General features: G+C 38.5%; 1 protein-coding gene across 4 annotated transcripts in view; it reads left to right on the top strand.

The window, feature by feature from the left end:
- The window catches only part of slc6a5 (solute carrier family 6 member 5), a 65197-nt gene that overhangs the window by 18804 nt on the left and 28201 nt on the right, over positions 1-18192 (top strand). For all 4 annotated transcript variants that reach the window (XM_072592763.1, XM_072592760.1, XM_072592762.1 and 1 more), the window contains 5 exons: positions 3399-3530; positions 3631-3804; positions 12516-12657; positions 13440-13572; positions 13688-13822. In XM_072592763.1, coding sequence (XP_072448864.1) covers positions 3399-3530; positions 3631-3804; positions 12516-12657; positions 13440-13572; positions 13688-13822 — 716 coding nt within the window. The remainder of the gene's footprint in view (positions 1-3398; positions 3531-3630; positions 3805-12515; positions 12658-13439; positions 13573-13687; positions 13823-18192) is intronic.

Below are 18192 nucleotides of genomic sequence, written 5' to 3'. Positions count from 1 at the left end.
GCTTTCCCTAGTAGCCACACACACAGATGACAAGCAACATGAGTTCGACTGGGGCAACACTCCCATTATAGGGCAAGCCAAACAGAGAACAGCCAGGGAATTCCTAGAGGCATGGCACTCATCCACAGACTCTATCAGCAAACACATCGACCTGGACCCAATATATTGGCCACTACAGCAGACAGCTGGAACTGACAACTGGAAGCGGCAGAGACAGGGCACTATAAATGCCGGAGGCAACAGCACAGAAGTGCTTCACCAGAGGCTTCCAAGCACTGAGGATGTCACCTAGACAGGGGACAAAACGTTTGCAACACAAATTCCCAGCTCGGCAAACAGAACCACAACAGCTATGAACCTGCACTCCAAGGTCTCTTTGTTCAGCAATACTCCCTAAGACCTTACCATTAAGTATATAAGTCTTGCTAAGATTTGCTTTCCCAAAATGCAGCACCTCGCATTTATCTTAATTAAACACCATCTGCCACTTCTGAATGTAGACTTGGCAAAATAATTCAGGTGTGTCAGCTAAATGCTGTACTTTGTAGTTATTGACCTATGACAGATATCTGCAATATTATTATTTCTTCAGTGTCTGCAATGCTTTGTCTGTTGATGTGCCTGCTCAATTTTATGTAGTGCTGGATTTGCTATAGAGCAAGAGCTCACGTTGGCTTTATTAAGGATGGTGATGGTGTAGTGGTGAACTCATGATCCAAAAGGTCCCAGTGTTCCAGAGTCATGGTTTTGAATCTCATCATCACTGGTGGTTAGATATAAATTCAATCAATTTCTGACATTAAAAACGAAGTTGGAAGCATGATCATTGTTAATTGTTGTCTACAAATGACTGACCAGGCTCACTCCCCTTTAGGGAAGAAAGTCTGGACTGTATGTAACTCTAGGCGAAAGTGAGAACTGGAGATCAGAGTCAAGATTAGAGTGGTGCTGGAAAAGTACAGCAGGTCAGGCAGCATCCGAGGGGCAGGAAAATCAATGTATCGGGCAAAAGCCTGAAGGCTTCCTGATGAAGGCCTTTTGCCTGAAATGTTGATTTTCCTGCTCCTTGGATGATGCCTGACCTGCTGTGCTTTTCCAGCACCACACTAATCTGGACTCTGTATGTAACTCTAGACTGACAGCAATGTGGTTGATTTTCAACTACCCTCTGTGCAATTAATACCCTCTGAGCCAATGACACCTCGTGAACATTTTAAAGAAAAATAAAAACAAAATACTGTGGATATTAGAAATCTGAAAAAAAAAACAGGAAGTGCTGGAGAAACTCAGCAGGTTTGGCACCACCTGTGGAGTGAGAAGCAGTGTTAATGTTTCAGGTCCAACATGTTGCTTCTTTGATTTAAAATAACTGTAGCTTGGAAGGCAGAAGATACAGAAGCTTGAACATATGCACCAACAGGTTCCAGAACAGCTTCTTCCCTGCCATTATTAGACAGATGAATGGACTCTCTAACTTCAAATAATGTTGATCTTGCTAATGTCGATCTTGTTTTGCTTACCTTCTTTATTCCTCACTCTGTCTAAGTGCCCTGTGATCTCTATGTCCTAGTTTGCTATGATCTGCCTGTACTGCTCGCAAAACAAAGTTTTTCACTGTACTTCGGTACATGTGGCAACAATAAATCAAATCAAACATTATATCCTTTCAAATGCAGCAACAGCTGTCAATATCATCATATCTTTACTCAATGTAAAATTATCCAGAAGTCAAACTGTCTAAATGAATGCACTTAAAATTGTCGGTGTTTAAGGAGTGTCTTCTGGCACAAGGGAAATTGAAGTGCTAGGGAGGAGAATTATAGCCACAAGGGAGAGGGAGGACAGAGGGGGAAGCTCAAGGTTTTCCCAAGTGGCCAGGAGAAGCAGTAGAAAAATTTGCACCACTCCCTGTCCATTAAAGAACCTGTCAAATATATATCTACCTAGACCTCTACTTAATCTGGAAAACAATGCTGATTCCTCAGTTAGGCATTAACATTAGCCGAACCCCAAAACGTTAGTGAAAGCCCAATCTTTGAACAAAGGTGGCAGGAATTGGGTTTAGGGTTAAAGTTAGGAATTCTTGTTGGATTTGGTTTAAAATTGCAGCCGTGCAGACTGTACTGGGAAAGAGTTTGGTGATTTACCCAGCATTTTGTGGTTGCTCCAGCAGTTTTCTGCTGATTGGAAGTCAGACATTGACAATTTGCCAAAACAACAATATTATCCTTTAGTAAAAGCTAAATACTTAGGATGCTGGAAAACTGAAACCATCACAGAGAATGATGTAGAAACTCAGCAGGTCTGTCAGCATTTGTGGAGAAAAAAACAGAGTTAATGTTTTGAGTTCAGTATGACTTTTCTTCAGAACTTATTACCCTTTACATTATTTGTCAATGTCAAAATTACATCTTCCCTATTCCCCAACCAAATTTAATGAAATCACTTATTATTGCATAAATTTCCAAATTTACAAGACAGTTCAGTTAAAAGCAAAATTCTGTGGATGCTGGAAACAGGAAAGAAGAAAAAGCTGCTAGATCTGCTGAGTTTCTCCGGCACTTTCTGTTTCTATTACAAAAGAGCCATCTGATTTCTGAATTAGATCATGATTAAGGCTTGCAAGGAAACCGAGATAGATGTATCTGCTGAGAGAGTGGAAATATTATTTGAACTTGAGAAAATAAGAACTAGGTAATTCAGCATAAAGACATAAATAATCTATTTCTGGTTTTACGCTTTACCATGTTCTTATCTTTACTGCTAAGACCTGGTGTCTGTTGTATAATTTTCATTGACCCATTTATTATAAGTGAGTTCATCGGTTGAGGGAGGTACAACTGCCATAAATTGCGGAGATCAATTCATTTGAATAGAGAACAAAGCTTAGATTCAGCCCAGATACACCCACTGTATTGAATCGGTTTGGAGATCACCAGCAGCTAGACTATTCTGTAGAAAACAAGAGGTTTGGATGGATAGTTTTATCTGTCAACCGAGTTGAAATAATATGACTGCAGTTTGATTTGGATCTTGAAATTCTTGGTGACAGTAAATATAAGTGTCATATCCTCCACTTCTTGGTTCAAGTACAGATTCTCAAATGCTGAGCCTATAGTGCCCTCCAGTGTCATATTTTGTCTCTGCATTAAATATCAAATATTTCTTCTTTCTCGCTGTTTCTCTAAACATGCTTTCATTTCTTATTATTAGGCCCATCTAATTTAAGTTACTTTTGTAATTATCTCTTGAATTTCTATTATAATCATTAACAAAATATGGCATTATATTCCTAGATTTCATAACATAGTTTCAACATTGCTTTAAAAACATCTTAGAATCTGTAGTTAATCAACAATAAGCTGAGTGGTGTCTTTATTCATTGTTCCCTCCTTTAGGTGCATTTCTGATTCCCTACCTGATGATGTTGGCTTTTGCTGGAGTTCCCATTTTCTTTCTGGAAACAGCACTTGGTCAATTTGCTAGTCAAGGCCCTATATCAGTGTGGAAAGCTATTCCTGCCTTACAAGGTACAGCATTGAAATTCATAGACTCCTTCTGATTCTGATTTTGTTAAAATAAAATGCCTTATTGCATATTACATTATCTCATTTCTCATTCTGTTTGTAGGATGTGGACTCGCTATGTTAATCATCTCGGTTCTGATTGCTGTGTACTACAACATCATCATATGCTACACTCTCTTCTACCTTTTTGCATCATGCATACCCGTCCTTCCCTGGGCATCCTGTGAAAATAGATGGAACACTGCAAACTGTAGAGACAAGCACAAGCTGTTATTGGGTAACCACTGCAGAACCTATTCTTTGGACTCACCCAATCTTCTTGCCTACTGGAAGAGGTTTTTTTCTTAAAAAAAGACATGCGCTTGCTTTACAGGGATCACCACGGATACCTGTGCAACATAAAAATACCTTAAAACTACAAGCAGTCTTGTAAAATGCCACCAGGGACCACAGCATCTTCCAAAATGTTAAGCCTTAGTTGCTTTTATTTACTTTTAACTTCCATCCATCTTTGCTGACTAGTGGAAATCGGAAAGGAGGTTACTGCTAGTCATTTTACTGCTGCTGTTATAATAATTTGGATTGCAGTGTGATTTTAAATACATTGTTGCCTTCACTCATGTAGGACCATGTTACCTTATTGGAGGGTCAATAAATTCAAGTAACTGCAGTGATCTTGAAGAGATGTAGCTTGTGAATGGGTCTTTGGGCTTATCACTAATGATTTTGAGTTATTGACAAAGTAAAATGGTCAAATGAATTAACAGGGTAGATGGAGGCCAGTTGGCCCATCAAATCTGTGCTGGCTTTCTGCAAGAGCTGTCCCTTGTCAATCCTCTGCCTTTTCACCAAAGTCTCACAAAATATTTATTTCCAAATCTTTACTTGAACCCATCCAAAAGATTTTGTGGATTTTACTTCTGGACTATCGTTTCTGTCAGAACATTATCTGTGCAAAACATTCTTCTAATCACTCCCACTTTTCTTTGACACTTGTTAATTTGTGTCGAAAGATAATGCTAGCTGAAGAAAGTAACTGTACAGAGGTACTGTCAGCAATAAATTTTCATCGTTACGGACCAATGTCAGAATCTTTTACTTTTAAAGGTATTCATTCTACAGAGCTCTCCTGAGCCAATGATCCCAATAACCTTAGAATGGATGTAATTAGTGATGCCAGCCAGGAAGGCCCACATTGATTTGGTGCCAACAGGCTACCTCAGTGGCAACTTCTTTTCTTTTTTCAGTTGGTGTCAGAAATTTATCTACTCCAATTTAGCATGTTCTGCCTATTGACTATAAACGGACTTAAGCTTAGCCCAGATACATTGAAAGCTATGGAACAAGCTCGTAATGCATGTTAAGGAATTTCCTTCAAATGTGTAAAGGTTTATATTTCTCTACAATGCTCAATAATTGTTATTGTTTACAATATCCTTATAATGCAAGTGAGAAATATACCATTTTCAGTGTTTGCACACATCTGTGGGGCCATAGGCGTGTTTAAATAATTTTTTGAGTGTCAACATTATGTTTGTGTATAATTGAATTTTATTCCTTTTTTAACTTAAAGTTCTATAAATAACCCTCCAATAAGGTTAAGCACCTTCATTTTCCTTCATTTTGTTTGCTACAGATGCCCTAATTTTACTTCCAGTGGCTCAGAGGGTGGAGGTTTGTTTTCCAAACCAATACTAAATTTGTTCTTAATCAACTGCGGATACAGTCGCATGACGGCCAACAAATCGCCATTTGATTGATCTCTCTGTGTTCTTAAAACAATGGTTCAGAACAGGGCATAACCAAGTATTCATCCTCGTCATTTCAAAATGCCACATCTATGGCTTCCTTGAGAATAGATCTTTCAACTGCCACACTTAATCCCACCCATTCAGCTCAAACATATTTAGATTTGTGGCAATGTTTGTGAGAATAGCATAAGTACACTCTCAGTGCCACTGTGAGCAGCTCGCTGAATTAAAACACCCCACTCATTAATGATATTACTGAGATGTACCATTATGATCCCAGGAGAGCTGGACCAATATACAATTGCAATTAATGATTTTAAAGGATCAGTGATGAAATGTAATAAACAAAAGACACTGTCATCATACTAAATTAGTTCAATTTTTACCTTGCATAAAAATGCAGATAATATGATTGTAAAAAAATATTAGTTGACTGAATATTTCAATAAGCATGGAAGTTTCGGGCAAGTATTAACTGTGTAAAGAAAGTTGCTTGCCCTCTGTAAACCAATTCAAATTTGCAATCATGATTTCACTAAGGACAACAACACTCTCAAATATCAGAGACTCCAAAATCACTTTCTTGGTTACATAGGCACAGCTTTTGCTGTACTGGTGAAATGGTTGGTGTTCACTATCATTACTCCTCTGAAACTCCAGCTTCTCAAGTGTCTGCATGTGCAGTTAAAGGTGGAAATCCAGGAGTTATCAGTAATTTTATGTTTCTCTATAGGGAGTGCTGCTGAATTCCCCATAAGTTGCAATCAAATAGGAATTTCCAAACTAATGAGAAATTGCTCTATTACACTATTAGCCTTGCTGTAAAAACCCTTGAAAAAGATCATATCTTGTTGAATGAAGTGTTCTTGGATTGTTAGTGGCACACTACAATTGTGGTTATCCCTGAACAGCCTTACCATCTCTAAAAAAAACTAATGAAATATATGTGGAATGTCAAAAAATGCCACAATGTTAAAAAGATATTGGGAAAATGTTCTGTTTCAATGATATTTCGGATTCTAAACGACCCATTCAATTTCTTGACTCTCTGTAATTAAAAGTAAGGAATAGTCAGAGCATTTTATCTCTTAGTTTACTTTCTGTGAGATTCCTTCAGTGTGATTGGCTGTTTATCATGTTTGACGACATCACTGTTGCTGGATACCTGGAGATCCGCTTAATGTGCTCCTAGGTTAAAACTATTGCTGGGAAAGTGTCAATCCACGTCAATGAGATTGCTGGATCTTTGTGGACAGATTCCATCCATTTCAGCAGTCAATGCAGTTGCTTCATTACCGACTGAGATTCGGAGCCCATACATTTGTACAATTGTTAGAAATGTACCTTTTTTCTTTATGGCAGAATTTGAACCATTGAATTAGATTGCCTCTGTTCTATAATAATTCTGTACCTTCAGATTTTTTTTTTAGATGCACAGTTTGAACTGCGCTTAAAGAATATGATTACCAATGTGCCACCAAGTTACATCAGTAATAATGTAATTGTGTCAATACATCAATTGCCACCGTATTGATGCCTAATAAGCTGCCATACCAATGTCGCCATTGACTATTGGAGTAAATTGACACACTCCAAATGAGAAGCCATGCTTAGAGAAAGAATGTGTCAGAGAATTGGCAGTGATGTGCTGCAGTATAATTATATTTTGATTGCTATGATGAATATGTAACTTCTTCCTACCTCTGAAGGCCTTTAAAGGCACACCAAATAAGGATAATGTTATTTCAGCTCAGGGGAATGACTTTGAATCCAGCCAAGGCTGACAAGATGAAATATTTATATACCAGGTGGTAGGGTCTTGAGTGGAATTAATCTCAATAATCTTAATTTAGCTCCTAATGAATTTGTTCTGACCCTAATATGATAGAAATGTATAGTCTTGCTGACAGGTCCTGGGGAGGGGGAGAGTGAGGAGCAACCTACTTACATTGGCCCAGAGGATGCTGTTTTTATTAATTTGAATTACTGCTCATTGTTGGAACAAAGTAGAGGAGGCTTGATCTTGTGTCTGATCCCAGCTCTTCCTGAGTTGGACGTTCCTGCACTTCAAACTAAGGGGTGGACTAAGCTAATCAGAAAGATTTAGCAAAACTAGACCTTCATTTAATGTTCCTGCAGTTTCCGATACCCAGACTGAAATCTTAATGATGCATCTCATTAATTTATTCACAGAAACAAAATCTTAAAGAATAGGAAAATGAAGGCTGCTAACTTTGGAAAATCACAGTGTAATATAAAAGTATTATGGGTTAAACCTAACAGCTGGCAGATAACAGCAGACAGTAATGCATTCCACGTTGTCACTACTCATCTGCAAAAAAAAATGCTTTAAGATCAAAGGTAATGCAGAATGACTTTGGTATTGATTTTAATGCATATTTGCATACATAGAAATTTTAATGCTTGTGTACATTTTTTAATGCATGCATCATGCTGTGCCTGTGCTTTATTGCATATTAACATAACTGAACTGCACATGTCAGCTTTACAAAATCTGCTGTTTTAATCTGCAATTTGCCTTATCTCATGATTGCACCTCTAATATGAGAAATGCAGCACTGTGTGATTATATTATTTTAATAATGCAAAGTGTATTAGCCTTGAGTCAGTAATGGCACTGTTAGTTCAAAGCTCAGTCAGGAAACTGAGCACAGAAATCTAGGCTGATGCTCCAGTCCAGTATTGAGGGAGTGCTGCGCTGTTGGAAGTGCCATCTTTTCAATGGAACATTAAAACAAGACCATGGCTGCCTTTTTCAGGTTGATACAATGTTTCCCACAGCACTTTTCAGAGGGGGACTGGAGAGAATTTCTCATTATCGTGAGCAACGTTTACCCCTCAGCAATTAAATTAAAACATGATATGGAGGAGCCAATGTTGAATCGGGGTAAACAAAGTTAAAAATCACACAGCACCAGATTATAGTCCAACAGGTATATTTGGAAGCTCTAGCTTTCAGAGTGCTGCTCCTTCTGATGAAGGAGCAGCGCTCCGAAAGCTAGTGCTTCCAAGTAAACCTGTTGGACTATAACCTGGTGTTGTGTGTTTTTTAACTAAATTAAAATAGGTTGTTCTGGCCATTTCTACAATGCAGTTTCTTGGATTCTGCTGTGTGCAAATTGGGTACAGCACAGCAGTAACAATATTTAAAAAGTAGTGAACTGATTAAAAACTACTTTGAGACGTTTTGAGATTGTAAATGGTGCTACATAAATGCAAATATTTCTTTGATTCAACAGCATCTATTTTTGAACAGCTTGTATCATACTTGTGAACTCTAAGGAAAAGGACTAATTATTGGGGGTGTTAAAATTGTTCTTAGATTATTGAAACGAAAGATAACTGAGAGGTTGGATTAAACCAGGATGTTCCATTTATTTCAGGGATTTTGATTTTGGTGATTCCATTAGCCTGCAATTAATATCATTTTCATATGTGAATGTACTAACTTGCTACGTAATATTAGCCACATGAATGTACACACACTAAGTAGGCTAGCATCTAATTCATATTTCCAGACATTAGTTTAAATGAGTTGCTGGATCCGTTAAAGAGATCTGCAGAGAAACAGTTTCAGTACAAGTGTGTTAATCCATCATGCCTACATTGTACCAGTAATTTCCATCTTCTGGAGTATATTACGGGTAAATGATCTGATTTCAATCCAGAAAAAATGGTGTTAAGATAAAGGTATGAACAGAATATGAAGTCACTTATACATAACACGTTGGTTAACATACTGCTTGACATGGATTTTTCTAAACTGTGCTACATAGTAAATGTTGCATTATAGTATTTTGTGTTGCTACAATGTAGACACAGTTTTATATAGAATAGATTTAACTGTGTTACACAATACACATCCTGTTGCTACTTGGTATCAATCACGCTGTGCCATACAATTTTCACCACACTATATTTTGCTGTGCATGCACTGCATAACACCATTCACCACAATATATTATCTATTATAGACTGGTCCAAGATATTTAACACGTGTTACATGGTGTTTAACACACAATGTACATGTATCATATGTATATCATGGCATGTATGACGTGCTTATTACATTATTTGTTTCAAGATACAAAACATACTGTTCCAACGTATGTACAAAACTACTACAATTATATACAAAATTAAGTTACACTGAGCATATTATATATGTCAAAATTATGCAAATTATTGAAATCTGTATTAAAACCAGAGAGTGCTGGAGAAACTCAGCCGAATCTGTTGTTTGGATGTCAAGAGTGTCACATGGGAAGAGAAACAAAGTTAATTTTTCAAGCCTAATATGACTTTTGACATACAGATTCGGCTGAGTTTCTCCAGCACTTCCTGGTTTTGTTATGCTACAATGTATGCATAAATTCAATACAAAACTGTGCTGTACAACACAAAGCATGCTGTGCTGTACCATATCTACTGTGGCATGTTACACAGTTCACACCAAAATTGTGAGTGTTTCTGGGCATTGATACGTATGGAAACTGCTCATTATGTGTGAGCGCTTGTGAATCAAATGACTATAGAATGCACTAATTAAGGTTAAATGTTTGTTTTATGTGGTGAGCATATGTTATCACCTTTTGGACACACTCACTTGTTTAAGCTTGTTGTACATTTATGCTTAAAATCTCCATGGATACATAAGGACAGGGGAACACAATTTAGACAATTGTCTGTGTTTCAACATTCAGTACGATCAAAGCTGATCTATAACCTAACCTCTCCAAGTTGCTTTTCCCCCATTTTCCCTCTTACCTTTGGTTTTCGAATTTCTTTCCAATCTCTGATGTAATTGCTGTTTGTGGAAGAGATCTCCAAAATGTGTACCACCCATTGCATGTCGAAGTGTTTCCTAATTTCTTTTCTGGTTCAAAATTGCAAATTGCATCCCCTCGTCCTAAACTCCCTGAACAGTGGATAAAATGTTTGTCTGCTCTCCTTAATTTCTTGAGAATGTTGATCAATAATCCTTCAACCTTCTGTGTTCTGGGGTTCAAGATTATTTGAGAATTCTGGCAAAAAATAATGTTTTGTTGAACTTCATGAATGTGCAAGTAGTTCAACTGGCTAAGTTTATCCTTCTTAGCTATCACAGATCACTTGCATGTTTCCCACTGCTTCTCCATTTAATATCAGCCTGCTTGTAGTTTTGGTTTTCAACATCAGTTGCAGTTATTTAGTCAGGCTTAGGACCCCTGTTGAGAATCCCTCATTCACGATCCAGCCTACCTGACCGAGTCATCTCTTTGAAATTCAACAGATCATTGTAGTGTCATTGAATATGTAGTAACCAAGCCCGCTACAGACTGACAAATGGGTTCCAATTTTGTCACTTTGGAATAAACCTAACTCAAAAGAAATCCTACCGACCTATCCCTTTACCCACAAAGAACTGAGATGGTAATGCAGGGTTGAGCTTGTGCTTGATAAATGTTCTGCAGTGGCCTAGACTGCAGAAAATCTCACAATGAAGTGTGTGAGGACATTGTTGTTGGTTGCTTTCCAATAGCATCTACATTTTACCATTCCCCATCAGGGAGAGCTGTAACAGAGCTTCACAACAAACTCTTCAAAGTAGACAAAAAGACCTGGGTAACATTTGCATATTTGGCCTCTGGTTAATACTGTCACTTTAGTGTCATATCCTTATCAGTTTTTCTGAATTCATGTAATGTTCCTCTGGTCTTTGACGTATCGGAAGGAGCTAAGTAAGACAGTTTTCTACAATGCACCCTTGTGTGTATTGATAGTGCAATAGATTGGGCTCTGCTTCATCAAAAGATAAATGCAGGCACTTGTTTAAATGACTTTGTCAAAAGACATGTATGCCATGAGTTGAGTAATAGTTTTATGTTGGCTTAAAACTTCTTTTCTTGAAACCATTACCCTTATTATCTCCAGTCCAATTCACTTATTCAAAGCTTTTGCACAAAAATGGGGGGGAAGTCTTTTTGTTGCATGTCTTGCAACTCTGATACACAAAAGGATCTATTTGGGTGTGTATCTGAACTGGCATGAAAACCTTGGTGACAAAAGATCAGAGCAATCTGATGGTCTTGAAGGACTACACTAAAATTAGCATAACAAAGAAATGCGTACAGATTCAATTGGGGAAAAATACCTGGCTACCTTCAAACTGTTACTTTCAAGCACTTTCTTGAACTGTATGATGCTGTAACATGGCAACCAGAGATATTTGTGGTATCCAAAAGGTCAATAATAAGGACACTATTCAGGATGTCAAACGCCAGATAAATCCATCAAAGACATAACACAATCTGTGAAAACAAATGTCACAATTCTTTTCAAAATGATTGCCATTTCATGATATTGTTTTTGACATTGTCCAAGCATCATTGATGAAAGCACCGAACCAAACAATGGACAAACTAATTTCATCCCCCTTTTGTGAAATATGTTCAGTGCATCTCTAACAATTCTTACGTGGGTCTTGGAGTTGGAGCACACTATCTGAATCCAATTCAAGATTCGACCATTCAAACTCATACCTCACCACTTCTCCATAAGGCAAGTAAGAAAGTGGGTTAAGCGATTGGGGAAAGGTCTGTAAGTGGGCATTCTGTCGATATTTCTGTAGTCTAGGATAAAAGCACAGCTTGACCCTTATGAAAAGGAAAGCAGTCTGTTCTTTTTTGATGATATGGTGACTTCAATTATCCATTGAAACTCCGTGTATGGGCACTATATGCTGTGGAGAGGTAGGTCTAACTGCATTGCGCCATGCAATAAACATCATACTGTGTCATTCCATACATATGCATGAGTAATTGTGTCTTAGAGACATATAATTCTAGTATGTTTTAATACAATATTTCTCATAAAATTGGTGCAAAAGTGATTTTGCATTTTGATAATCCATGTGAGCATATTCCTGTAAGATTCTTCAATATGAAAAACATGATTTTGTTAATAACTTGAGCAACCCTTATATCAATGCACACAATTTAACATTATTTCAGAATAACTCAGAAGTTATATCTCAGTGCGTTAATCAAAAGAAATCCTTTGATCAATAAATATTCTCTAGAAGCATTTCCTGTCTTCAGTGTCAGAGCTTTGTGAAATATTGAAGGCTCAAGATGTTAACTTAAATGTTTGCAGATGATATGGAAAGTCAATAAAATTAGTGGACAGAATCAATCATAACATTTACACATTAACATGACTTCTCTTGTTCCAACAGATTCCTGCATAATTGGAGATATGAACAGTGTGCAGATTAAAAACTCGACATTTTGCCTTTCTGCTTTTTCCAATGTCACCATGGTGAATTACACCCAGCCAATAAACAAAACCTTTGTCAGCGGCAGTGAAGAATACTTCAAGTAAGGGGGGCACTTAATGTGAACACTATAATTTATTTTTAAATTGAAAAATCTGACAAAATCGAGGCAGGGAGGAAAGCAGAAGGACGATCTCATCTGGGCTCCCGTTCTCAGTATTTGAGAGGTTATCTGAACAACCGTACAAACAGAAACCTGGGAAACAGCAAACCGATGATGTTAATGTTTGCTGAGGAGTGATGTACGAGGAAAAGTAGTAAGAGGAAAATGGAGAGGTGGATTTACTGGGTAAAAATCGCAGAGGTGTTTAATTACAAAGATCCCCCACATGATAATAATTGTGTGACTATTTTGATCCTGGCAATGCAACCACTGTTATACTCATATTGGAAACTTGCTGAAAGAAAGTAAGCATATTTGATATTTCAGTCATCTGCATGTCTCCTATCATCAGATTGATTCTTAATTGGAGAAACTTACATGAAATGAAAGCTTGAAGCTGAAAGGAACAAGGGATAGAACTGAGTGGCTAAGTAACATGCACATACTTCATTATATCTACAGTATAAAATCATAGGGACAGACAAATACTGTGTGCTATTGCATAAAACAGGTGAAATGAATTGGCAGTCAGTTATCTATCTGTGCCAATATTTATATCCATTCAATGTAAAATAAAAATGGGGCGAGATGAGAAAATGGCAGCTCAGGCAATACCACCCGCTTTAGATAATCACACATCAAGAATTACCCTCGGTCTCTGTATGCATTCACGTCTTGCTAAATTATGCAGTAATTTCCTGATTGCTATCATCTCTTCACAGGTACTTTGTGTTAAAGATTTCTGATGGGATTGAATACCCTGGGGAAATAAGATGGGAGCTAGCAATGACTCTGTTATTGGCCTGGATAATTGTTTATCTATCCCTGGCAAAAGGAATAAAATCATCAGGAAAGGTGGGTCATGTTATCCTTTCATTTAGCACTTTACCATTCTGTAATTTTACAGCTATGATTGGCTCCATTTGTTGACTGGAAATAAACAAATATAGTTTCTGCCCTTTATTCACAGGTTGTCTACTTCACAGCCACCTTCCCCTATGTTGTCCTTGTCATCCTTCTAATCCGAGGGATTACTTTGCCGGGTGCTGGAGATGGAATCTGGTACTTCATTACGCCCAATTGGGATAAGCTTAAGGATGCTAAGGTGCGAAACTAATAATAATGGTGAACTGTAAAAGAGCGCAGGAGACCAGAATGCATGGTTTCACCAATATTTAACTGGAATAGATGAATCAGATGAGCAAGTCCTCTTTATTCCTTTGCTCTCATGCTCCTTCACAAACCTTTTCCTTTGGATTGCTGTAGGTCTGGGGTTGGAGGATCTGCTCCATGCATTGACTATGTTAAACATCAGGAAAGAAACAATTGTTAAATAACTCTTTCATACAGTGCAGATATAAATATTCTGTTGTAAATAAGTGAATATAGTGAGCAAAGAGATATGGAGAAGAAATAGCATTTAAAAGAAAGTGACTTGAATAATACATTAGAAAGGACCTGTTATATTGCTAGTACAATTTACAATACCATTACAATCATCACATGAAATACCGAAATATATAGTGGGTGACACTCTCTTTGATTTGATTTGATTTGATTTATTTATTGTCACGTGTACCTATGTACAGTGAAAAGCTTTGTTTGTGAGCAGTACAGGCAGATTATATTAAGCAAGGACATAAAGATCATAGGGTGAAAGAAAACTTGCATAGGTTATGTCTCACAGGACGTGTGCTAGGAATTTAAGTTTAAAAGTGTAGAACGGTTATAAGAAATGTTAGGGTTAGATCTGCTGTAGGAAGCTTATAAGGAGTTGCACAGGGTCAGCACCACCTTGAATAGATCCATTCACATGTTGTAAATTGTGGTGCTTCTGTGGAATGGACAAAATTCCTGTGTTTGTCCCATTGTTTTTAACTCTTCCCCCATCAGTATCCTCAATCTTCACTTAGTCCTACTTGACTGCCATACCCCTCTTGTACCTTTACAACATTTTGCTTTGGTGCCCCTTAAAGCCACTGTGTACATTTGTCTTCCTCACCCAGGCATCTCGTCCATCACTTGTTAGCGATGCTCACTTCCCACAGTAGAATTTAAAATATAACATAAACGTTGACCTTGCCTAAAAACAGAACAGTTGGGGAATACAGGCCAGAGCCAATTTTTATCTGTTCACTGATGTGGTGAACCAGGTTTTATTGTTACTATTACGAACAGACTTATTCACAGTGTAACTGCATGTTGGTGCCACTTTACCTGCTCATGGAGTTCCTGGACTGTGTCACGCCTCATTGGGTAATGCATTAGAAATCAAGCCCTGCTACTTCCAGAACCATCACAATATCATATTAAAGTACACAAAGTCCCAGTTTACCTTTCTGATAGACCCAGGCCATGAGAAAACCCAGACCAGGCTTCTATACTTAACAGGAATTACTATTTATTACAAATTCATAGATTGCAATGACAGATACATAGATATGAATTGCCAACATATAATTCTATTAGTTAAAATGCTAATCCATTTCTAAAACCCCAGTGCAGACAGACAAGAAAATAATGGTGTTATTGAAGGCGGGAAGAATATACTGGAGAAAATGTTCTATGGCGTCAATCGTACAGTCATAGAGATGTACAGCATAGGAACAGACCTATTGGTCCAACTCATCCATGCCATCAAGATATCCTAAATTAATCTAGTCCCATTTGCCAGCACTTGGTCCATATCCCTCTAAACCCATCTTATTCATATACCCATCCAGCTGCCTTTTAAATGTTGTAATTGTACCAGCCTCCACCACTTCCTCTGGCAGCTCATTGCATGAACACACCACCCTCTGTGTGAAAATGTTGCCCATTAGGTGCCTTTGAAATCTTATATTTCTCATCTTAAACCTATGCCCTCTGGTTTTTGACCCTGGATAAACTACCTTGTCTATTTACCCAATCCATGCCCCTCATGATTTTATAAACCTCTATAAGGTCACTCCTCAGCCTTCGACACTCCAGGGAAGACAGGCCCAGCCTATTCAGCTTCTCCCTGTAGCGCAAACCCTCCAATTCTGGCAACGTCCTGGTTAATCTTTTCTGAATCCTTTCAAATTTCACAACATTCTTCCTATAAAAGAGAGACCAGAAGAGTCCTCAGGGTCTGATGGGAATTGCCTTTGTTACCCAAGTCCTTCACTTCTCTGATTTTTTTTCCTTCAGGCTCTTTCACTTCTTCACAAGGCTCACAGAATAAAGTTTCCAACTTAGCAGTTAAAACTCAGAGCTTAAAGCAAGTGGTAGGATAAAATAAATCAACTTTCTTTAGTGGTGGATGCTTTACTAGAGAGAGTGAGAAACAGAGAGAGAGAGAGAGAAAAGAGAGAGAATGAGAGAGGGAGAGAGAAAGAGTGAGCTTTAGAGAGACCATCTCTTCTTCCACAGGCCCGAGAACTTCTTCCTATTTCGTGAAAATAAAAAATGCACTTATAATTTCTTGCAGTATGGCTTTATATGGCTTTATTAGCTCATATGCATGTGTACCACAAGCATGTTCCAGTTCGGAATAGTTTCCCAAAGTCCTTTAATTCGATTAAATTGTAGTTTTTTAATTTGTTGGTTGGATGTGGGCATCATTAGCATGTCATATGATGATATTTTCATTACCCATGTTGAATTTCCCTTGAGCTGTCCGCATGTACTGCTACAGTGCGTGTGATGAAGATACTCCCATAGTGATGTTAGGAAGATTTCAGGCAAAAATAGAAATTGCTGGAAAAGCTCAGCAGGTGTGGCAGCACCTGTGGAGAGAAATCAGAGTTAATGTTTTGGGTCAAGTGACCCTTGCTCAGAACAGAGTTCTACAAAAGACTTGGAAGGGTGGGCAGGCTGTGCAGGAGACACCTGCGGTCATCCCCCTCTCAAACAAGTCTACTGTGTTGGACACTTCTGGGGAGAATTGGCTTCTCAGGGGAAAGTTACAGCAGCCAAGTTTGTGACATCACCCCAGAACAGAGGGAAGGAGAAACGCTGGGAGAGATTTAGTGACAGAGGACTTGATTGTAAGGGGACTGACAGGCAATTCTGTGACAGCAAACAAAACTCTCGAATGGTTTATTGCCTCCATGGTGCTTGGGTTGGGCATGAGTCAGAAAGACTGCAGGGCATTCTGAAGGGGGATGGTGATCAAGCAGTACTTGTGAAGCATGTTCACAACATTGATACACAATGATGAACATTTTTAAAAAATGAGGCTCTGCAACAGGAGTTTAGAGAATTAGGTCACATGTTAAAGAGGAAGATTACTAAGATTGTAACTTCTGGATGATTTCCAGTGCCATGTACAACAATGTATAGGAATAGGAAGGTGGGTCAGATGAGCAAGTGGCTAAAGGGGTGGTGTAGAAGGGAGGACTTTTGATTTTTGGATCATGTGGTGTAGTTGGGACCTGTACATGCTGGGTCCAATATCCTTGCTGGGTGGTTTGCTCAGGTGTTGGGAAGGTTTTAAGTTAATTTGGCAATGATATGGGGCACAGAGCAGGTAGAAAATCTGGAACAAGGTCCAATTAGATATAGAAGGAATGCCAGATCCGTCCAGTTGGTGGAGAAGGTATGGCAGGATAAGACACATAGGAGTCCATACAATTAAATTATATCCACTTTAATACAAGGAGCTTGACTGGTAAGGTGGATGAGCATAAAGCATTGATCAGCACAAAGAGGTGTAGAGTCATACAGCATGGAAACAAACTCTTTGGTAGAACTCGTTCCTGCCATTCAGATATCCTAAATTAATCTAGGTCCATTTGCTAGTACTGGGCCCATATCCCTGTAAAACCCTCCTCTTCATATACCCATCTAGATGCCTTTTAAATATTGCAATTGTGCCCACCTCCACCATCTCCTCTGGCAGCTGATTCCATACATGCACCATTCTCTGTGTGAAGACGTTACCCTTCAGGTCAAATTAAATTCTTTGCCCTCTCACCTTAAACCTTTGCTCTCTAGTTTTGGACTCCCCCACCCTTGGAAAAAGACCCTATCCATGCCGCTCATGATTTTATGGTCCTCTATAAGGTCACCCCTCAGCCTTTGATGCTCCAGGAAAAAAAATCCCGGTCTATTCAGTCTCTTTCCCGTAATTCCGGCAACATGCTTGTAAATCTTTTCTGAACCCTTTCAAGTTAAACAACATCTTTCCCATAGAAGGGAGACCAGAAATGAACACAGTTCAATGGCCTCACTAATGCACTGCTCAGCCACAACGTGACATCCCAACAGTCAGAGGGAGATAGAACTCCACACAGACAGTCGCCCGAGGCTGGAATCAAACCCGGGTCCCTGGTGCTGTGAGGTAGCAGGGCTAACCAGTGAGCTACCATGCCACCCATGTGGATGTTTATCTTCATTTGCTAGGGCACAAATGAAGGGCTGTAATATTGATTTTCCTGCTCCTCTGATGCTGTTTGACCTGCTGTGCTTTTCCAGCTCCACACTCTTGACACAAAATATAGGAGCAAAGAG

The sequence above is a fragment of the Chiloscyllium punctatum genome, chromosome 22 (genome assembly GCF_047496795.1).
Source record: "Chiloscyllium punctatum isolate Juve2018m chromosome 22, sChiPun1.3, whole genome shotgun sequence".
NCBI lineage: Eukaryota > Metazoa > Chordata > Chondrichthyes > Orectolobiformes > Hemiscylliidae > Chiloscyllium > Chiloscyllium punctatum.
This window is presented reverse-complemented; position numbering and strand designations above follow the sequence as displayed.